The sequence below is a fragment of the Notechis scutatus genome, chromosome 1, assembly GCF_049901735.1.
Source record: "Notechis scutatus isolate UNSWTSFEM ecotype Mainland chromosome 1, rNotScu1.2, whole genome shotgun sequence".
Taxonomy (NCBI): Eukaryota; Metazoa; Chordata; class Lepidosauria; order Squamata; family Elapidae; genus Notechis; species Notechis scutatus.
The window spans coordinates 215,683,923-215,708,252 of NC_142009.1; the positions used below are offsets into that span (position 1 = coordinate 215,683,923).

The following is a 24,330-nucleotide window of genomic DNA, read 5'->3' on the forward strand; positions in this document are numbered from 1 at the left end:
CAGAATTCGAGGTAAGTTATGTATTATATTGAATGCTATAGTCTTAAAGCTATACATTGAAGCTTAAATAAGAGCTTGAATGGATAAAATTAAAGGATATAAAGGTGTCATACTCTAATTGGTAAATACAGGGAAAAATTTGCTTAATAAGAAAAGATAATGTGAAATTGTAACAGGACAGACAAAAGTATAAATATAATGATTTGAATTGAGATAATTAAAACAAAGTTGAGAAAATTAGAAGAGGGGAAAAACTATGTAGAAAATATAAAATGGTAATAAGATATGGAATAAAATATAAAAATGAGCATGAAATTGAGTTTTGTGTCTGTATGAAGAAGTGATAACCTGGGACCATGCTATTTTCAAAAAAGATGTTTTATTTGTATTTTGTTTTTGTGAAAACCCAAATAAAATTTTCAAAAAAAAAAAAGCTATTTGAAGTCATGGTATGAAGTTTGAAGATGGAAAAATGTAGAGTATGCTTTAGTTATACCCTTAGGCCCTTAGTTTCAATGTTCTGACCTCTATGTCTGCTGAAAAAGTCTCCTATTTTCATACATTTTGAACACTGTTCACTTGTATTTAGCCCAGTCCTGAGGAATTCACAGAAAATCAAAAGAGGACATATATGCAGAACCTACTTTGAATAGAATGAAATCAAAGCTACAGTATCTCCATTAACTGATTCTTGTTAGAATCATCACTAAAGCAGAAAATTTGAATGCTTCACTAAAATTCAATTACCTAAGAAATTTAAGAAACAATAATAGCATTGTGACTGCTGTCTTTTAAAGAGCTCAAACCATAAAGCAGATCTTTTTTCTCCATGTGAATGATCTTCCATGTAACCTGGACCATTTACATTCAAAAAAACCAAAACACCAACGTTTATCAATTCCTTTATGCTTCTTCAGAGAATTGGTAGATTCTCCAGATCAGTGAAGGACATGAAATGATGAATGTAAAGAGAGGAGGAAACTAAATACACCTCATTTATCTCTTTCTACTTGAAAAAAAAAAACATTCTGAGAAGAAAGCTAGGTGTTGATATTCCAATTACAAATACAGATGAAAAGTCTACTCCATTGCATATAAACTTCACATGAACACTAAATATTAGTAATCAGTAATCAGTGTTAACATGCACATTGCTATTCTGTTATGGAGTTTCAGATAGATAGGCAAACAGATAACATTTCTATTGACTCCACTTTCATTTACAGTTATGTTGCAACTCCAACAGGGAGTCTTGTAACATTTATATAATTTGGCAAGTCTTGTAAACTTTAATTTCATATAATCTAAGTTTATTCTAGTATGCCTTGAGCAATATGAACGTCTTTTGCTATGTTCTATACTTGAAACATAGGTCAAACAATATCTGAATTTCTATTACATTGCAGACACCTTACCTCTTTGGTATGAGTATGGAAGGAGACAGACATATCCAAAAGAAGCTTCCTCTGTTCCACTCTCCTAACGAAGTCCTGAATCCGCACTTCTAGATGCCGTGCTGCTTTGTAGATCTCTTCAGGATCACACTCCCCAGTCTGGGCCAGTTGCTCTGCTGCTTCCAGTAGCTTGTCTGCATTGGTATAGGTATTCTACCAATAACAAAACAAAAATAAAGTGCAGATCACAAAACTCTACTCATTAATACTCAGAGAAAATCCTTCCAGCATTCAGGAAAGAAGCCAGCATTGTAACATGACAGCAGTTGCGTGATATGATTGGAAAAGGAGTTAGAAAAAATTGGCATTGAATAATCCTGAGATAAACGATGGAGACAGTTCTTAATTGAAATGTGCACACCTTTCCACTGCTTGCTTTTTTTTTTGTTAGCTTCAGGAAACTCAGCTTGTGGTGATCTCCAGGAACTTTCAAAGGCGATGTAAAGAAGCAACTCAGAGTTAACTATTTCATTGGTGGCTGTAGTCTCCTGGGAGATATTTCAAAACATATTTGATTGTGAAGGAGTACTGATGGCTAACAGGTTGCGACATGTAAAGTACATGCACTGGAAAATTATCTCAGAAAAACATGTTGCTTTTTTATTGCATTTATGAACTGAATAAGGAAGAACACCAACTGAAAGATTCTAACTCCAGACAGGGCAGTTACCGATATCTTTAAGATTTATATAATTTCCATTTTACCTCTTAGGAGTTCTGACATGTGCAAGGAGCAACATACACATTCCCTACTGCAGGAACGAAATTCCTTTTGTTTCATGGAGTTATTTCATATTGCATAAAGCAAATTAGCAATTTGTGGTTTGTTTGGATACATAACTTCATTATAGTCCTTTCCAAAATATTTATACCATTCCTATATTCTGTATATCTGTTTTTTATATTCTACTAATAGCCAACAAGAATCCACAAAAGTATTATTTAAAAAAAAACCCACGATTGATTGGTGGTTGCGATTGTCCAGTGGGTTGCAAAGATACTATTTGTCATGCTTATATTTAAAATTGTTAAAATGTATTATCATACACTTTGACTCTTTTGTGAAAGAAGTGAAATGTGATGCTGTATACACCGAGACCTAAGAATAACTTAAATATTTTTCAAGAAGACTGAAAAAGAAAAGAAAAAATATTGTTTTGGTGCCTGAAATCATTGTTTCAAATGCCAGACTCAAGCCTATTTGAGAATTAATTTAGTAAAAATTCTGACACACTTTGATGCTATGGAAAGTTTTGTCTATGAAGAATGAAATATCCCTTGAGAAAACATTTCCACAGAACTTTATACGAATCTGAATGCAATTGATAAAAGGGTCCAGAAATAAAGATTTTATATATAATAATGTGAAATAGATATAACATACAGATGGTAATCTTAATGACATATATGAGAAGAGTGGAGCAAACTGAATATAATTGTAGTAGTAATAGGAAAAAATGGTAATACTAATAGTGGTAGAAGGAGTAGAAGAAAGGTTATGACCCTTCCATGTTATGTTTATAAGAATCCTTTAAATCTTTCTTTACGTCCAGAAAGTCATTCTAATATGAATCTGATAAAAAGATATAACCACTAATACGTAGTTACGGTTTATATTTTCTTTTTTTTTCTTTTCTTTTTTTAATCATTTAAATTTTTTTTAATTATAACAATACAACACAGTGCAGCCGTTCTGGCATTACAATTGTTATACATATATAAGTGTTACTTCACCATTTACAATCCTCTTGTTTGATACATTGTTTACTAATTATTCTAATCATCATAACTACTTGTGTTTTGACCTTGCCGCTATGCAACCACTGATAGAATTTATTCCACATTTCATAATAATCAGATTCCCCCTTGTTTTTTAATTTTCTTATTGATTTGTTTTTATTATTTTCTTATTGATGTGTTTCTAAGCTCTTCTGATGTCTTCCTTCTATTCCATTTTAGCTACTGTGGTATGTACAGCTCAACATTGCATTTTTGACGAACTATGTTTTAAAAATTTCCGAAATGATCTGAATCATTTTATAGGCATTACATATTTTTCCATATCCCACCTCTGAACCCTTGTGCTAAGGAAGCCTTGCTACAGGCAAACATCTTCAAGAACCTGATTGATACATTGGTATTGATCTTCTAAACCCAGAGAACCTGATTACAGGTAGTCCTTGACTTACAACAGTTAGTTTAGCGACTGTTTGAAGTTACAGTGGCACTAAAAAAAGTGACGTATGACTATTTTTCACATTTATGATCATTGCAGCATCCATCACATGATTTGTATTTGGATGCTAGACAACTGGTTCATGTTAATGACAGTTTCCTAGATTTCAAGTGATCCCCTTTTGCGACTTTCTGACAAGCAAAGTCAATGGGGAAGCCAGATTCACTTAACAACCGTGTTACTAATTTAACGACTGCAGTGATTCACTTAAATGTGGCAAGAAATGTTGTAAAATGGCTCACAACTCATTTAACACATTTCTCACTTAGCAACATCAATTCTGAGCTCAATTGTAGTCATAAGTCAAGGACCAACTCTATGATATCTTACCAGGTAAACCTGGGCTATCTCTATTCCTCCAGGTTACAAACAATCCAACTCACTATTCACCCAAATTTTGCGTTTAAGTCATTGTAGAAGATTTCACAAAAGATACCTGTTTGGGTTCCTAATTTTCTGTATTGTTTTGGAACTGTAATGGAGAATGGGGTAAACATTCATTAGAAGTGTGAGAATAATTGCCTTTTGTTTCCTTCAGCATACCTTCAGCATTGTGCATGATTGTTTCATAAACATGTGACAACACTGCCCACTTAATTGTTTTTATTTTCTAACAGAGTCTCATAAAAGATACTTCCTTTTAAATGATACCAAGCGAAAGATGCAAGTAGCTTGTGCAAAAATTAAGAAGAGAAATGATACAACTTCTGCCACAAAGTTCCCACTGACATGTTTATAACTTTGATGCAGCCTGGAAGACACCAATGAATAACACTACATATCTGATCCATCTTCATGATCAGGTATGTACTGGCTATTGTCAGGGCACACGAAAAATATATTTTTAAAAGGAAATTTAAAGCAATCTTAGTGGGAGAATGTTCCACATCAGCAATGATGCCTCAGTGAACTTCTAAAATTTCTGGAGTTGCCAAGTCACTAATTATAATTTAAACTTTTAATTCACATTAGCATCTTCTTCAGAAGTAAATATGACTAAATTGGTTGCTACCTGCATTCATAGAAAATACAACTAATCAAGTATTTATGTTGTGCACTGTCCAGAATTGCCTTCGGTGAGATGTGTGACATTCTAAATTTGTTAAATAAATAAATTTCTAATTAGCGTGGATTTTGAGTGCCCCTACATAGCAACACCATCTTCCATCTACTTCATAGCTCTTGAACTCCTAACATTATTGTATGAATAGCTTTAGTTATTATTAATAACAACATCTAATATATCCCACTATTTAGCTCTTTGAAAGAATAAACACCGACATTTTTTTTCTCCAGTCATAAAGTTCTATAGCCCTTCTTTTCTTTAATCATTTCATTCACTTTTTTTCCTAAAAGAAACAACTGATTCAATGCTGGCATATGGTGTATTAAGCTATCAAGATATAATTTCATTCTGGAGAGCCCTCCTCAACTACTTGAATGTCGCCAGTCCGCACTGATAAGAATAAATCAAGCACCAATTATAATTTGCCCCTGGCAAGTTAAACCTGTTAATGAATTGCCAGTCCTTGTAAGGAATATAATCTAGGGATTAGAGATTGCATCCTAGATTTCAGTATATCACCCTATTGTTAAGAACACCAGAGCAACTGCAGCAGAAACTGCCCATAGTACAAGGTGAATATTAGAAAAGGAATAGGATGCTAATAGCTGGAAAGTTTCAATGCTAAATGTAGAACAGCACGGCAGAGCAAAATACAAATGGGTGCAAAGAGAAAACCTGGCTATGGAACAAAAAAATGTGATGAGCACAGATGGTTATAATTTGTATTACTGAAACTCAGTGTACATTTCTAAATCATGCACTTATTCTGGATTGCTCTTGGGCCACTTTTCCACAAAATGGATTTTTATTTTACTCAACTAAATCGTCTATCCGTATATACCCCTTTTTTAAAAATAAAACTTGCTAAAAAACATTTTTCTGGAAAGTTCTAACTAGGGTTCCTATTTCTCAGCTGCTGGTATTTTTAATTCTTTTAGTGTTCGTTATTGTTTTTGTTCTATTTTAATTCTGTGGGCCGCAGGTCACTCCTTGAGATGGGCAGCTACATAAATTGGATGGATAAAAAACAAACAAAAAAAAATAAAGAAGAGGTGAAGCAGCTGATTGTTGGTGTTTGACATGGAAAGCAGCAAATTCTCATGTACCAACTCAGAGAAACAAGCTAGCAATAAACAAGAGCCTAATCAAGAAATCACCAAGACTCTACCAAGACCACTCCCACTAACACTGACAGGGCAAGCCACTAGAATATAAAATGAGAACAAACCCAAATCTCCTCTGGCACTGATGATGTTACAGGTAGTCCTTGACTTATGACCACAATCGAACCCAAAATTTCTCTTGCTAAGATTCCATTCTATACTCTATAATGGACGTCTCTGCATTTGCGGAGCAACAGAGAGGTAGAAGATCTGGCTCACATCCTATTTGATTGTTGTCTGTATAAGAGGGTGAAAGACAGGTACCTTGGTCCACATACTAAACACATGACTCATTGGGAACCCTATATTAAAACAACTTATCTTATATGCCAGGGGTATCAAACTCGTGGCCCGCGGGCTGGATGTGTCACATGCTAGCCCTGCCCCCACCCGGTTTAGCAAGGGGGGGGGGAAAGAACCAACACGTCAAGTGATGCCGCGAGTTTGACACCCCTGTTATATGCAGCCAGAACTTGAAAACAACATTTAATACTGCACAGTACTTGAGCAAAATGGTTCGGTTGAGTTCAGCATATGTGGGACAGATTGGGGTAGATTGTAAGGGTGTATTTTATTTTATTTACCTATATATTTAATCATTGCATTTTATTCCAATTTCATTTTAAATTGTATTTTATTCCAATATCATTTAAAAATGTTTTTATCGGATTTTACTAATAATTTGTGCTTGGAACTCTGCCCTTTGATATGGCCCAAGGGCTAATCAATAAACTAAACTAAAATCTGTTGCTAAGTGACACATTTGTTAAGTGAATTTTGCCCCATTTTTCGACCTTTCTTGCCACAGTTGTTAAGTGAATCAATGCAGTTGTTAAGTTAGTGACACGGTTGTGAAGTGACTCTGGCTTCCTCAATGACTGGTAAAAAAGTGATCAGACCCCGGCAAACCGCGACCATCATAAATTCAAGTCAGTTGCCAAGTGTCTGAATTTTGATCACATGACCATGCTGGGATGCTGCGAAGGTCGTAAGTGTGAAAAAGGGTTATAAGTCACTGCTGTAACTTTGAATGGCCATTAAATGAACTGTTGTAAGTCGAGGGCTAGTTTGGTGATGAAATGTCTGCAAAATCATAACCAAGCTCAGAGAACCCCAAAGGTCAACTCATCTACAAATATTCACTTCTATCCATTCTCATGTATCTCTACTACTGCTGCAAATCCACTGCGAAGGAAGAGGGAAAGTGGTTAGAAGATGGTTTTCTGCTTTGAGAGGCAAAATAACAGGATCAGACTTAATGAAGCATTATGCACTGGATCCAGGGGTGGGCTGCTGGGTGTTTGCAGGGGTTTCAGAGACCCCCTTGCTAAGATTCTGTGCAGTTCGGAGAACCCCCAAATCCCACTCCTGGCTGGCCCCACCCACCCCTCCCTCCCCTCCCAGGAGTCCTGTTTTGGATGCAGGTAAGTGCAGGGCACATACAGAGGCTCGGTGTGGGTGAAAAATGGGTCTCCCGGAAGTTTGGGAAGGCCATTTCCGGCTTCTAAAGAGCCTCCAGAGCCCGGGGAGGGCAAAAACGCCCCTCCCCCCCATGGTGCAGGAGGTCAACTAGGCCACGCCCACCATGGCCACGCCCACCCAGCAAACAGGCAGAGAACCCTTTACTAATATTTTTGAAGTCCACCCCTGACTGGATCTGATTCATCCTGAGATTAGGCAAAGAGACTTATTGTTTTATGCTTTGTGTGCGAATTTTGTAGAAGTAGCCCCAGACTTGCTTTGAAACAAACAACTTTTTTTTTTTTTTTTTTTGCTTTCATCCAGCAATGAAACCTTTATGTTCTTAATTACTTCCTCTCTCATGACCACTTGTGCATTTGGTGGTATGGGTTTGTTTTTGTGTTAACTTACAAAATAAAAGCAATCAATTTAGATCCTGGATTATTTATTTTTTTGGTCTGGTAGAAAACTTTGGAGAATGAGTGCATACCATTCCTTGGAATCACAATTTTTTTTCCCTTCCTGCATATTGTAGACAAACTGCAGTTCTTTACCAAAAAAAGAGACATAAATGCATCTTAAATAAAAGCATGCAACTGCATCTTTCCAGGCAAGATTTTGCCCCTTTTACATAGACAGCGACATAAATAGGAGACTGAAATACACATAGGTTTCTAGCAATGATCTAATATTTTTGTTGTGCTTCCTGGAAGATTTAGGGAATACAGGGCAAGCCCTTTCTCCTTTTAGACAAAGATGAAAGTAACAGAACTACAGAGAAAAAGAGTTCACACAATTTCATGAATTGTGCCTGGTGGGTATATATATATAGGACTATATAAATATATTTTCCCATTTGTGAAATGAGATGAAAAGTCATGCAGAAATAAACCAAAAGGACAGAAGTCAATTTCTAGCAGGACTTTACTCTATACTGCATAACAACAGATGCAAATGCCCACTGGGTAGGTGGAAGTTTAAGTAATGAAAGGAGGGTTAACCAAGGGCTTGTCCCAGCAGAACCCCTGTTGACCTATCTAATTTGAAAACTAAGCTGTTTTCCTGAATGGAAAACTATCAGAGAATGCAGATTTGTAAATTAAACAAGGAATCAGCAAACATTCAGTAACACAAAAATGGCAACCACTTTCATACTGTACTATTGACCTGAAAATTGCAGGGCTGTGGCCATGAAATCTGTAAGATTCAAGTTTGACTTAATAGGGACAGTATCGCATCCAAATAACAAACAATAAAGGGTTGAACAGCAACTCCTTGTTATAAATTTGTTGTCATTTTATTTTTTAAAAACCTTATGAGAAATTTGGGGCGCAGGGGGGGAGAAATCATGCATTGATTTTCATTTTCTATTTTTTGTCTGCTACTAATCACAACATGGTTTGCACAGAATCCCTGAAATGAAAAAAAAAAAAAAACCTTTTAGCAAGTAATAAAAAGACAAAGATTTTTTTTGAAAAAATCATAAATATCATAGGTATCAAAGGTTTCAAAGTGAAGTTGATCCAATTTTATTATATTCCACCTGGGGACTTTTTCCTATGCCCCAATCTTTTAAAATCTAGCATCATACATTGTTGTGATTTATTTTAGTGATTTATGCTCTTGCATAAAATTGTAACATGTTTTAATGATCTGCAGGCATTCTAAGATATTACAAATTTTACTAATTGGAAATTGTCATAACTGAATTAGAGAAAATATATTTAAGTATGTTGTTGTTACTATTACTGTTGTTGATGGGGATGTCAGCTGAATTGATCCACTGCAGGATGAAAACTTAACTGAAGGTTATAGATCAAAACTACCACACTGGTAGGTAGGAGTTTTTCAATCACCTAGTACAGGATTAAGAGAGTAGGACTAGTCAACATTTCACCCAGCCAGTATCCATGTACAAAGGAAGAACTAAAAGCTGGATGTTCTTGCTCTTAATCTATTTTTTGAATCACTACACCACCTGGCCCTTCTTTAAATTTGTAATACAACTTGTATCTAAATCTCCTATTCTTATTTATATGCATGCATTATATATTGTATTACTCACTTGGATCCTTATTAAAACCTACTTTATGTATGAAATCTAGGGGGAGTGCCAGCCTATCCTTGCCTTGAAAGCCTTGCCTTCACTCAGTCAGCGATGCAAAGCTGTGCTCACCTCATCACTTGCCAGGTTTCCTTTTGAATGTCACTTTTATTCACGCATAACTCTAGAAAATGTTTGTTGGGGTTTTGGTTACAATTATATATTTCCTCCACAGTGGCATTCATGGATTTTTTTTAAAAAAAGTTATATTAATGCTGAACTTAGATAATTGGTTTTATGCATGTATCCATCGTACTAATAATTGGTTTTATGCACCATGCCAGAAAAGAAAGAATGGGAAATTAAATAATTAGCTGGTATTTGGAAGCATGAATCAGACAAGGTTTTAGGTTTTATTGGCCAAGAAAATTCATACACTGTTCAGATAAAGGATGGGGATATTTAAAGAAACACTGTTGTTTGCCAGCACCTGTTAAAATTCATAATGAATTTGACTTTAAAAAAGGAGGCTGTTTAATCAGGCTTGTAGAGAAAAATCATTCCTTCTGATGAATGCAGAGAGAGTGCCATCTGCAGGACTAAAACTGCTAATTAAAATTACCATAATTGTATAATTTTAAGGAAAGATGTATTTCCTCTTCCTTAATTTTCTTTGCATTTATTATCTCCCTTAATAAAGAAAAATATATCTCATTTGAGTTATGCTACTTCACAATCCCACAGGATTATACCAAAATTATGCAAGTACTTAAGCCCTGTGTGGTACTGTCAATGCTGAGTCCAGTGTTGCAATTTAGGAATTAAACAATGAGAAGAGACCAGTCAAGATGCAAGAAAACCAAAAGACAGACGAGTGGAGAAATCAGGCAATCAAAATGAAAAAGGAATCCCAGAAATACAATACATGAAAATTAATAAAAAGCTCAGCTAAACCAGGAAGCTTTTTACATTTTTCTGCTTGGGATGATCCAATGCCCCAAATTAGTCAAAAATCCAGAAAGGTTTTTGCTGATGTATTTTACCACACGTAGGATATGTCAAACATGGAAAAGCTACTGTATTTGCAATGACCTACAAGAGATAAGAGCAACAAAGATTTTCCCTTTGGGTTTGATTGGGGAGGATTATTTTAAGAATCTTAACAAACCTAACTTGTTTTTCTTATGCTACGGGACCAATAAAGCAATGAATTTAATTTCTATTTATATTCAAGAACACCGATAGAAGACTTTTTCAAGAAGGTATAGAGAAATTTAAATATACAGCATTCAAAACAAAAATTGGTGATCTGAGTTCGGAATATTGGTTATTCCAGTTTTGTAAACAATATTCACTCCAAGAATTTTTTAAATTCTTGGAATAAACAATATTTACTCCAAGAATACAAAATACTTGAACAGAAATAGTGGCTATGATAATTATTTTGTTATTAATTCATAATAATGAGAGACAAAAATACTTTTGAATCAGAATGGGTGGAGCAACTTCCCCAAATGATACCTGTGCTTATACTGTTTTTCTGTATTTCTGTCCCAATTTAACTTGAAAAGAAGCGTGAGATATAGTTTAATCTAGAAAAGCATAAGGTAAAATATGAGTTACATAAGAATATCATCCTCAAGCTGGTGAAGGAGAATTTCCTTCTTAACTGCCCAAATGAAACATGCTCAACACACATTCCTTCAAAGAAATCCTAAATTTGGCTCCTCTATTTTATCTCTGCTATGACACCCACCCTCTCTCTGGATGGTGTACAATCTTTGGATTTGGGGTAGAAAATTTGTACATTATGAGGAGCTTCCAGCTCTTCGCTGTTCATTAAAGCAGATTGACTATTTATTTAGTTGATGAATTTAATTTATATGCCACCCATCTTGCTATCCTTTTGCAAGGCTTCTTTCTGTACTATTCTCAAAAAGAGGTGGCTGCAGTGGTTAAAGTGCGGTACTGCAGCAAACTCGGCCCACAGCCTGAATACCATTCTGACAGGGCTCAAGATCGACTCAGCCTTCCAACCTTCAGAAGTGGATAAAATGAGGATCCAGATTGTTGAGAGCAAGATGCTGACTCTTTAAACCGCTCAGAGAGGGCTGTAAAGCACTATGAAGCAGCATATAAGTCTAAGTGCTTTTGCTATTAGTGTCTATGGAGATTCTCAGTCATCCTGGTCATGGTTGTCCCGAAGGTGTTTTTTCAAGAGGCAACTGGACTTCTGGTTTTTCTTTAAAGACATTTTCCTTCTTATCCAAGAAACTTCTTCAGTTCTGGCTCTCCACCATCCAGTCAGAGCTGAAGAAGCTTCTTGGATGAGAAGTGAAATGTCTTCAAAGAAAAAACCAGAAGTCCAGTTGCCTCTTGAAACAGCACCTTTTGCATATTGCTATTACTATTAACTTCAGTAAGGCATCTTATATTAGCCACTTATTTTATAGGCTTGTGCAGAAGAAAACCACGCAAAAGATATGGTTTTTTTTAGGTAAGTCCACTTCCTATTAAACATATTCAATAATGGATGTTTTGTTTTGTTTTTGGTGCCTTTGATTCACCTCAGACTCCTAGCAAGTGCCTAGATATGTCCCTGCAGTTTTCTTGGTAAGATTCTAGAAGGTGTTTTGCCCTTGTTTCCTTCCTAGGCCGAGAATGAGTGATTGTTAGGCTTTGTGTTAAGGTGAAGCTAGAACTCACAGCCTCCCAGTTTTTAGCCTGGTGCTTTCTCCACTACACCAAACTGGCTCCTCATTCAAAGTATGAATAGTTCTATTAGACACCATTTGCTGTCCCATTCAGCATAGATCCAATCTTATATTACAACTGGCTGTGCTACTAAGCAGGAACATCCTTGTCTTGTCAGGGTGCTCAGCAGTAAATAGAGTTAATTTTTTTTTTGGTGGGGGGGCAGACAATGGCAGTGCGAATGAGAGAAGCTTAAGTAATTAAAAAATAACTCTGAAAAAATTCAATATGCATGTTTATGGGAACAGTCAATAAAGGAAAAATGTACTTCTATATACTTTGGGCTGTAAATGCCAAGAAGAACTAAATTAATTATGGCAGTAAAACAGAAACTATGAACAAGAGCATTAGGAAGAAATGAAGAGAGGAGATGGCATCTTTTAGCTTTCAGGATAAAACAAAAGACTTCATTTTAAATTATGATAATTGAATAATGATACCTGTAACAGTGGGGTGATGTCTAAGATTGTTGGAGCTACAGTTCAACTGTATGTGGAAGAGATCATACTGGAAAAGACTAAGCTATGAGATATTAAGTAATCTGAATAACAGAATAATAGGGAAGGAACTCTATCCACTGCTTCTTGTCCTGCCTTCTGGTGCTTTGGAAAACAGGTTGACCTCCTCTTCTTTGTGACAGCCCCTTAGATATTGGAACACTGCTATCATGTCACTCCTATACCTTAATCACACTTAAGGTTAAGTTTGCCTTGGGCAAAGGACAGTAATATATTAAGAAATACTATACTGGAGAACCACTGTTATTGTCACACCAGGAGAAATTAGAAATATTGTTGAATACGTTCAAACCCTATCTATCTGCTTCTAGTAGCTAAAAATCAAAATTGTAAAATAGATCGATAGATCGATGATAGACAAACAGACAGATGGCTATTTCATACTTTTTAATCACCCATCTCCCTCATGTTTTTTGGTCGAAAATGCAAAAGTGTAAAAAGGGTGTGTCCTATTTATCAGAAGAGCTATGTTATTTCATCCCATCTAGAAATCATCAGTGTTGGTGGTTAAACGTCATAAATATAAATATCCAGTTAAAAAGGAAAAAAAATCAGCATTCCTCTTATATTTTGGATATGAATTAGGAATTAGTCTCTGTTCTAAAGAAGTATAAGCATCACTGCTTATATAATCTCTCTTTTGCTCCAGTGATCCATTTCCAGAAAATATTTGTTGAGCCGGAAAGGCAAATAAAGGGTCAGGAAGAAATGAAGAATATTGCAAAATTAGCTCCAAAGTGCCTGGACAGCACTGCAATAAAAATGCTTTTTTTCAGGAGGCAACTGGAATTTCTTGTTTTTTTTCTTTTGAAGGCAAAGGTGCTTCCTGAAAAAGCATCTTTAGGACAACCATGACCTAGATGACTGAAAATCTCTACAGACTTTTAGCTACACAATTTGGGATGAACACCCTTTGAATGGTGTGGGAGTAGGAATGAATTTCCAGAGGGAAAAAAATTACAGACTACAGGAACCAAGAGCTCAGGTAACCCTGAGGAAACAGATAAACTCCCAAGTGCTTCAACAACCCTCTAAAAGGATGCAAACTACCAGCTGTCTGCAAGGAATATAAATCCTTCCATTCCCCACTATCCTGACAGAATGGAAGAAGCTTCTTGGATGAGAAGCAAAACAACTTCAAAATAAAAAACAAGGAAGTCCAATTGCCTCCTGAAAAAGCACTTTTGGGACAACCATGACCCAGATGACTGAGAATCTTTACAGACTGCAATAAAGAGTTAATTCCTTTAAATATACAGGTATATCCTTCTCTCGGACATTGACCTGAAACTTAAACATAAGCTATGGCCTCTTTTAATTCTCAGAAAAAAATCTAGCGGACTCCCACCCTGTAGTTGAGAAGTCTGCTGGCTATCAGCCAATTGTGAGTACTTAGTCAATTACCAGTATAGGTAATTGTTGACGCTGATAGTAAGGTTTTGGATCCTGAGCTTGGCAGAGTAGCAGGCTCTGAAACATGCTGCTCATTAAAGAGAACCAAGAACTGGAGATACATGATTCCTCAAAAGGAAAAAGTAATTATTATCTTAAGAAGACAAAGCCTGGAACTCTGGGCATATAAGAATGTTCTCCAAGCCTTGTTAAAAGCGATTCTCCCGCTTTTTGATCTACTCTTCTGCATCTTTTGGTTTCCACGTTCCTCTTGTTCCTTGATTTCTGGATAGACCTTCAACTTGATCTTGAACCAGTTTCCCTCACCAGCAATAAATCTGTTATCTGTATTTCAGGCAACTGTGCTTTCCAGCTTTGCTACTATATCCAGCCCAAATTCATTGTTATCTTAGGAAAAACCATTTACTGCAATAAACAGATCTCTCTTGGATTTATGATTCCTTGGAAGAGTTTATCTTTCCTTAGCTATAATGAGTAATTTACAACAAGGCAATTAAAGGCCAGGGACTTGTAAATTGCCTCTCTGCCTGTCTGCTTTCAGTCAACACTTTGCATAGGACACACAGAGTGAACCCTAAGTTGACAGCAATGTGATCTAAAGTCCCCCTACTCCTCCTCCTACCTTGTTCAGCCAAAATAAAAATTTTCAATAAAAGTAATTCTGCAATTACTATATGGAGAATGGGAATATTAGGCAATTTGGAACTGATATGGAGAAAATTGTAAAAACATAATTGGATCCTTTATCGAGTAGCCCTCCTGTCTTCTTAAGGATGGAAATGGATCTGCTTTAGGTCACTGAAGGGGGCGAAGTCTGTCTTTCTGTTTTTTAAAAGATAGTTAATATTCCAGATTCTTCTCTGGCCAGACAGTGCTTGCAGAACCAGTCAGAAGCAAGACATTGGGCCCAGTCCTGTTTACAGTATTTAACATTATTCCTTAACTGTGGAATAAGCATATATTCCAGGTTTTAAGCATAAATGTAAAAACTATGTCAGCAATTTTAAGGACAAGAACATAATCTTTAATATAGTGTTACCCTAATGGTTCTGACTGATTATATAGTGGAAGGTCTGCTTGTTTTTAGGCCTTAATATATCTAGACGTCTACTCTACGTATTCAGTGTATCTGGATGGAAGATATCAGGGAGTAACAACAGCTAAAGCGTTGGGTGCTCCACAGATGGAAGATCTAATTTATGATATTCTGATCTGCAAACTGTACATAGCACCCAGAACCTGTTTTACTTATCCTTTACTGATCCAGTGAAGTTAGAGTTCTGACAGCAAAATGATTTGCTTCTTTCTGGCAGATACAGGTCCATAACTAACATAGCAAATAGCGATACCGGTATGTGCAGTCAACTCTAGGAATCATACAGTAGGAACAATGGCAGAGAGCTATGAAGGCAATTTTTTAAAAGCATAGTATTGTTATATTGGTTTATATTTTATCTGTTGCCGGTAGTTAAAGGTGAAGCATCTTGTGTGTACGATTGTGTACACAATCTTTTTGTTCATGTTTTTGATAAGTGGTGGGATGTTGCTAAATGTTTATCTGCAATAAAGTCACTTACTTACAATTGGATATCTGGGAAATAATCATATTAAGACCCCTTTCAAGAAAATCTAGGAACTAAGAATGGGAAAGAGTTAATGCAAAGACCAGGAACATTCCTTTTTATATATATTTTGCTTAAGGCACAAAATGATACAAATCCTGTCCATGTATTTTGTGAAATGTTTCCAATGGGAGTAAATCTTTCCCAAATCAATAAAAAGAGAAGCTTTAGCAATCTTGGGCCAAAGGGAGAAATGTCCCCCTAGATAGCTATATACACACATACTGTATATATGCACGTGCCTGTCATGATCAATTACAACAGGTCATTGTTCAAGTTTAGCATCATATATAACAAATGACAGTGGCCAAATGTGAGAGCTGCAAAAATAGCCCATAGTGGCTCTTCAGAAAAAGAAAAAAAAACCATAGAAGATGAATGTTTTACAAATGTCTTCTGGCCAAGTTCTCTTAAAAAGGAAGGTTGGGTTCAGTTAGGAGCCAAACCTAGGCAGGAACATAAGCATGAGCCGCAGTGGTGCAATGGTTAGAGTGCAGTACTGCAGATTACTTCTCCTGACTGCTGGCTGCCAGCAGTTTGGCAGTTCGATTCTGTCCAGGCTCCAGGGCGATTCAACTTTCCATTCTTCGGAGGTCGGTAAAGTGAGGACCCAAATTGTTGGGGGCAATAGGCTGTCTCTGTAAACTGCTTAGAGAGGGCTGTAAAGCACTGTGAAAAGGTGTATAAGTTTAAGTGCTATTGCTATTGCTATCCATCTACCATGAGCATACCAATTCTCTTTAACAGCTGATAATTCAAAATAGTATAACCTCTAATTTATGGATTTAAATTTGATCTGTTTAGTTCTGCCAACATGGCCACAGCGTTCAGAAAACTGTTCATTACTGAAATGGCACTTTCATGTACTGCAAGCAAACATGCTGTGCAGAACTTGGTATTAGCAGGAAATTATCTCACCCGCTACAGTTTTTATGACAACCAGTTTGGTATAAAGGTTAAGGCGTCAGGGTAGAAAATGATAAGTCTCGCCTTAGGCACAAAACTAGCTGGGTGACCCTGGGCTCAGGAGGCAACGACAACTCACTTCTGAAATCTTGCCATGAAAACTACGAGGACATGTCTAGGTATTTCCCAGGAGTCAAGGCATCAAATAACAAAAAATAAAAAAAATGATAGTTTTAAATTACAAATTAAATACTGTAGGTGTTAAATAATATGGATTATTCCTTAATACTGATCTCTTTGGGATTCCATTACACTCCTTAGCTGCTACGGGTCTAGCTTAGTCTCTGTACTTGATTCCAGGTGTGACAAAAAGAGAAAAGAAATAGCTGATTAGAGAGCCACTACCAAACAGTGCCAAAACTATATACTTTTCTTAGCCGAAAAGTCTTGGAGATTCTTGGCAAGATTGACTTGGAAGTATATTCACATTCACCATATGCACGATATACTCGGTACAGAAGTCAGGGTGAAAAAAAAAGATTGAGATTACGTTATCCTTGAGCACTGAAACTGTTTTGACACCAACCACCTCTTCATCATGTATTAAAGTGCAAAACTAAACTATCCTGGTTCCTGGCCATTTTCTAGATCTATGGGATCTGGGGTGCAAATGGATTTCAGTCCTCAGATCTCCACATGCTGTTTATTTCATATGCTTAAAAAGGAACCCCCAGCCAGTGTTTGAGACCACAGAGTTTCCAAGCCTGAAAGAAAACACACCGCAGCCCTACAAAGATATCATCATTTACAGTAACATACACAGAACTTTCACATATTTACCTGTGCTACTTCTTCAAAATCATCATGCCTTTTCTGAAGAGCTCGTGCTCTGTGAAGAGACTTCCCCACTCCAGTGTGTTTACTAAGAAAGGCCTCCCCATGGTTTTCAATCCAGTCCAGAACCTGAACAACAAGGATGGAGGAGGAGGAGGAGGAGGAGGAGGAGAAGGAGAGAAATCCATTATTATTTTATTATTCTTGGCTGTTCAACACACAACATTTTACCTTGGACACCACTTAAAAGCTATACTGTTTCATAATGGATTAACAATAGTTTGAAAAATTGTCTATATTTACATTCCATACTCTTCATCGCTGCATGCAATCAAATCCAAAATATTTTTTTCATTGTTCATTGATTAAGTATCATCACTGAATTCTAGCCATCTGCTCATTTCTGGATAACTGTCCCAGACTTTGAAAGAAAAATGAACTTGCACTATTTTTACTGGAATTTAAAAAACAAGAAACCAATAAATAAATTAAGCAACACTCTCGCCCTATTTTCCTGTATAAATACAGCTGACGTCTTAGATATCCATCGACTTAGCTCACATGGGCACAAGCATGTATTCCAATAGCAAAATAGCTCAAACTGGAAGAACAGTAGAATTGTAAGTTGTGGAACTGGGTGTGTGTTAGTTGAACAGTGCTACGGTTGACAATGTTACACAGCATTATAATACATTTGCTTTTCAAATTATATCAGAACTCAATGTACTCTGATGTTTAGAGAATAAAAAACAAAGTGGCAAATCTACCACCAAACTTTCAAAACTGTAAAATCATTCTACATCAGAAATACTTCATACATTCGTATTTTTAAAAGCGTTAATACAAGCATGTCATAAATGCAAACGATACAAAACAAAGTGAATATCTGATGCTCTATCAGAAAATCACAGTATTCTATATTGACAATTATTCTCAAGAAATATTATCAAGAGCTGGGTGAATCCATATAGCAATGCTCAGAAATGTGCTCACCTGTGTTCTCAGGTGGGCATGAACCTGGAGGTTGGTGGGTGGCTGCTGACAATATCAGTGTCCATACCTGAGCTAGTGTACTTCATCACTGTATCAGTGAATAGCAGTGTGTATAAGATTTCAACATTTATTGAATAATGTCTTCTAATTACCAATATTAAAATAAATCCATCCAGCTTTTTTCAAGCAAAATACTTTTAGGCTATTTGGAGAAAGGCAAGAGGCGATAGATATATTTCATCAAACAAATCTATTTTAAAATTTTTAAAAAGCTGTTATGTTTGTTTCTTCCCTCAGTCTGTGTTAAGCTTGAGGAATAGATGATAGGCAGGAAAATCCCCACTCCCCATTTTCCTCCATTCATCAAAAAGCCTCCATTCCGAACGCTGAAGTTTCAGAATGGAGGCTTTTTGGAGAACGGGAGGAAAATGGGGAGATGGGGATTTTCCTGCCTGCCATTCTTCTCTCAGTCTGTGCTAAGCTTGAGGAATAGCTCCTTTTGGCCGCTAAAGAAGCGGCACGGTGGAGAGGCAAGGCACAAGGGAGTGGGGGGGAAATTAAGACACCCCTCAAAAAGATGGCCTAGCCATTTTTTCCGGGAGGAGGGGGGGTAAAGAAAATAAGGCTCTGTCTTATTTTCTAAGAAACACGGTATAATAGTTAACAATGCTTGGATCCCCTACATTTTTGTTAAGATTATAGAAAAGCAAACATTGTAAAAGAAAACACTGTCACATTTCAGAGACAGTGAGCTGCTATGATATGTGAGGTTCCTGTGATCCATCTTAGAGCCAGTATTAGAACATGGATTTCAACAGTAAGGATGATTTGATAGTCTCTGACTAGCTCTGTTGACATTCTATTGACACATCCCTTAGCATCCTACCTGTCATTGGGGAGTCTTTTTGCCTTGCATTATGTGAAAATTGGGAGGCCATATTTCTTGAAAGGGATAAAACTGTTCAATAAGGCCAGAGAGAATTTCCCTAAAAATGAGCTCCAGAATGAGTCCGAAAACTTGGAAGTCAAAACCTCTGGTCCCAGTGCAGAATCCAGATTGAATCCTGCAACATTATCCTAGGACACGTATATTCGTCTTCATTTGTGACTGCTCAATAAATTCACATACTCATAAAGAGTTACTTCTTGTTTATGTAATGCGTTTGGTTTTAAGTGACAACCCTGATCTTGGCTGAACTGTGTCCATTTTCTTTTTTCTAGCTTCTACAGAGGTTTCTTTTCTCACTGCTTCAGGGCTGACACAGCCTGGAGCGAAGAGGCCAGGGTGTGTGTGTAGAGATTAGCTGGGGTGTTATAGTCTAAATAAGATTCTTTCCCTTGTGAATCAAGGACGTTGGTGCAGGTATCTGAAGGGTGGAGACTGAGGCCCTGGGAGGAAGTGGGCTGTATGCTGATGGGATTGTGTGACTGAGACTCTGGGGGGAAGTGATAAAGTTTTACTTTTAATTGGGGGAAAAACAGTGGCAATTTAGAGCTGGTTTTCCACCAGGAATATGCCAATTTGATATGTCCTAATAAAATGTTCTTTGAGGAATTTGCCTGCCTCAGAGTTCTTATTGAACAGGATATATTACTTGGAACCCTGACACTAAGTCTGAAGAAGGAAGATAAGCAACCTAAATTTCTGTCTGAAAATTTCATCTAGATCTTGAGCCAAAGCCAGAAGTCATTCAAAGTTTAAAATGCTTCAAATTCCTATCACCTAGTGCCTATTATGCCATTTACTTCTACCCTGTCAAGAAATGCACCAAGCAGATAAGGACAACCTATTTCCGTATACAGGTAAGCTGCCTGGATTGCAATGGGTGGATTAAAGGAACAGAACTCTTACAAAGATTATTGAAGGAAAATGTTTCCTCGGGAGCTATCCTTGGTACTGTAGCTATTTCTTGTATTTGGATACTAGGTACACAAAGACAATGTGACCAAGAAAATTGCACACCACTTGGTGTACTGTACTTTGAGTGAAAGACACATCCCACATATCTGTTGTTATAAAATACATTTATAACCAAACTATGATGTTCTACTGAATTCATATTTTGGGTTTCAAAGGAAGAGAATATAACTGTAGCTCAGGATTGAACTAAATTCTTGGTGGGTTCTTGCTGAACTGAGTTGAACTGTGGATTGAACTGAGTTAACAGAATGTAAGTGTAAGATCTTACTTTTCTCTACACCGAATTTCATTTAGTTGGATAGAGCCCAGTATTCAAGTCTGTCGAGATCCAGATGGATCTTAAGCTTATCATCTGGGATATTGGCTATTTCTGCTAGCTTAGTGTCATCTGCAAATTCCCTTCTATTCCCTCATCTAAATTGCTTATGAAGATATTGAGGAGTACTGGGCCTAAAACGGAATTCTGGGGTACCTCACTGCTTATTCCTTCCATGTAGATGTGTGTCCATTGAGGACTACACGTTGAGTGTGATTTGTCAGCCAGTTACAAATCCATCTGGTGGTGATGCTGTCTATCTCACATTTTTCTAGCTTACCAAGAAGTAGGTTGTGGTCTACTTTGTCAAATGCTTTACTGAAATCCAAGTATACTAATTTTTTATTTGAGGGAGGATTTTTATTGGAGAGGCTTAAAATGTAGTTGAAACCTAATTTTAATTTTATTTGGTGAAGGTGTTCTGTTATTCCAGGACTTCTGAGGAGCCACATTACCACAATGAGACTATCCTGCCCTGTTAGTTACAGCAGAAAAGGCTTACTTCAGATCCCTTCTGCCAATTTTTTTTTTTGGCAGGTGGGTCCTGGAAAAGAACCTTTTCTGCTGTGCCCCCCCCTCTGGAATATTCTTCTGCTGGCACTTAATATGTGTTTGTTATGAGGAATGAATCAATGTTGAAGGAAGTGAAAGTGTCTGTGTGTAAGAGGTACTTCCACCTACTTTGTATCAGTAAAAGCATAACAGTAAGTTAAATGCAGCAAGAACGGATTTCTGAAAAGCATGTGTGGGTCAAGAATGAATGACTCTGAGTGGATGGGGATAAAACAAATGGTGAGGTTATAGTGATTGTTCTTGATGTAAACTGGAATTAGTTATAGGATCCACTTTGAGTCAGTCTGGATTTAGTTAGAATTTTTTATCTTTTTTTAATCCCTGTCTTTAGTTCCTTTTGCCCATTTTCTCTCTCTTCTTTTCTTCAATTTATATAACAATGCTTACCCTAAAAAAAGGAATAGAAGATGGATATATTTTGTGTGTACAACAGTCACATTGTGTGTGTATGATATTAGTGGAAAACAGAATTAAAATTTCATAACATTTACATGCATTGTTTTCTCTTTTAGGCACTGGCAGAATTAGCCAAATCATAGAACAGCTGGTTCTATTTTTTGTGTCAAAGTTTAACATCCTTAACATGGCTACTAGCAGATGTTTTGGCATTTTTACAAAGGTACCACTGGCACACATGAACATCACTAGGCCTTGCCTTTATAATAGAAGAATAAACTAATCCAATTGGAAATAAATTAATTATGTCAGAGAAACCAACCGGCTGCCATTGAGGCAGTTAAAACGATTATGTGTTGGTCCACAGGATTCCTGTCCATTTCAGCAGAAATGATTAGCTTACCAATACTGCATCTCTCCCTTACAAACCTATTCATCTGAAGACTTTCATAACCAGCCAAGCAATCCAAGTGACCACAGTAGTTCTTCCCTAGGCATTCCCGAGAAAAACATTCATGCTAATCCATATCATCATTCTGCTGTCATATCATGTGTTTTTTTCTCATCAAGTTCCTTTACTTTACTTCTAAGAAACAAGCTTTAGGCTGGCTTTCACTCTTCTTTTGTCTCCTGTAATGATCATGGGAAGTTTAATCTATTTCTGAGATGTATCATAAATCTGCTTAGATTTTCCAGGCAAGGTTGAATTTACCATTCCTCCCTTTATTACTTCATTTTTTTTGATATGGACGCTAAGAGTAGGGTTCATGGCTTTCTTCATTCAGGATTCATCTCCTATGGAATCATTCTGTAAGATTTCTTTGAATTGCCTTTTCCCCCATGCTGCCTCCCCCCTTTTTAACCTATGTCTTTATTTTCTTTAATTTGTATAGCCGCCCATCCTAAATCAGTAATGGGCAAAGAGCAACCATAAAAACAATTAATATTAAAATATATTATACTGGATTTGTACACATTTTGTTAATAAACTTAAATTACGCTGTCACCAGTGATATAGTGAAATTAATATTTGTGTCTTTTCCTCATTTCTTATTAAAAGTGAAAAAGTAACAATTTTCACCACTGTGCCATGCGTGAAATGTAGCCTCATGAAATTAAAACAAAAATAGGTAAAAACGAAAATCAGTGAGTACCTCCAGAGTTTTTGCCATGAAAAAGAAGGTGATTACATTTGTATGGCACCACACAAGTTTTCTGTCTTCTTTTCCAACGGCCCAGTTACAAATGCAACCTTTAATGTCCCCTTTCCCCCAATGGTGTCTTCAAAAATATACATGTGAAAAACAGTCTTAAATCATTTTTTTCAGTGCTGTTGTAACTTCAGTCACTAAACAGTACTGTTGTAAAACGAGGACTACCTGTACTGTGCTCTTCTAGAAAGTATAGAGGAAGTAATCCAGGAGCTGTTTCAAGCACTTTCCAAATACTGTGTCTTCCTCCTTTCCATTATCATATTTAGGGATTTTTCTCACATATCTAATAAGCGCTTGAGACTATGAAAACAGAACAGACAGTTTGTTTTCTCCTTGAAAGAAAGAGCAACTTGCAAAATTTATTGATCACTGTTTGCTCAACAAAATGAAATTATGGAATAAAATTAAATGCAGAGGCAATTGCAACACTTAATCATTTCCCTTTTATTCTCTCGCCAACATTGAGTCAAGAAACATCCTTGGGGTCTTTCTGCAGGGAGGTACTAAAACCCAACAATCCAATCTGCATGTTTCATTTTTCTATAAATTGTCTTTCTGCTATACAATTAATAGTTTCATCCTACCACTCTACAGAGCTTGCTAAAGCTTTAACCATAAAAAATGTAACAAAACATATTACAAAAGCAAAAACAAAACCAACTACTTTTTTCTAATTATATGGGTAAAATGAAAAGAGAGAGAGAGAGAGATCTACAGTAGGAATTCATTTTAAACAGTGAACTCAGCTTAGTTCTCATATTCAATTCCTCAATTCAGATTTGTTTAATTCTAGCTGTGTTACTCCGATTGTTAGTCATCTAATGTTGTAGTAAGAAATAAGCTATATGAGAAACCAAATTATACTGGAAACCTTAGTCTGCTCAACAATATTCTAAAATATATTGATCTGCTAAAATGTTTCTGTGCTATTTGGTTTTTATAGCTAAGTGTATTGATATGTACATGTGTATGTGTATATACTGTATGTATATGTGGTTCTTTGACACATACATACCTGTGTGTGTGTATCTGTCAAAAGTGGTTCTGGACACAAACTTATTATTAACCACTATACAAATATGGAAAGACATATTAGGATGTAATAAATGCTATTAATATTCATCTAATTTTAAATCAGTCTTATTTCTTAAAACACGACCATGAACAATCTGAATTATTTTGACCCCTTCTTCCAGGTTGCTTAAAAAAACACCTAACCTGGTCTATTTTCTGTTGATTAAGTCCTAATTTGTTGATTAAGTACTTAATTATACTACTTATACTACTGGAAACAAATTACAAGTAGAAAAAATAAATAAATCCCCAATCAGTTTCAATTATTATATTATTAAGGGGAGATTGACTATTTAATACAGTAGGATGAAGTATTAGATATTTAAAAATATAAGTTATCATTACAAAGAGAATGGTATTCACATTTTAGGT

General features: G+C 36.3%; 1 protein-coding gene across 4 annotated transcripts in view; it reads right to left on the reverse strand.

Annotated features, from left to right (window-relative positions):
- Nucleotides 1-24,330, reverse strand: part of KALRN (kalirin RhoGEF kinase) — a 554,985-nt gene that overhangs the window by 201,221 nt on the left and 329,434 nt on the right. For all 4 annotated transcript variants that reach the window (XM_087950201.1, XM_087950195.1, XM_087950194.1 and 1 more), the window contains exons 10-11: nucleotides 17,478-17,600; nucleotides 1,416-1,607 (exon numbers count right to left, since the gene is read on the reverse strand). In XM_087950201.1, coding sequence (XP_087806327.1) covers nucleotides 1,416-1,607; nucleotides 17,478-17,600 — 315 coding nt within the window. The remainder of the gene's footprint in view (nucleotides 1-1,415; nucleotides 1,608-17,477; nucleotides 17,601-24,330) is intronic.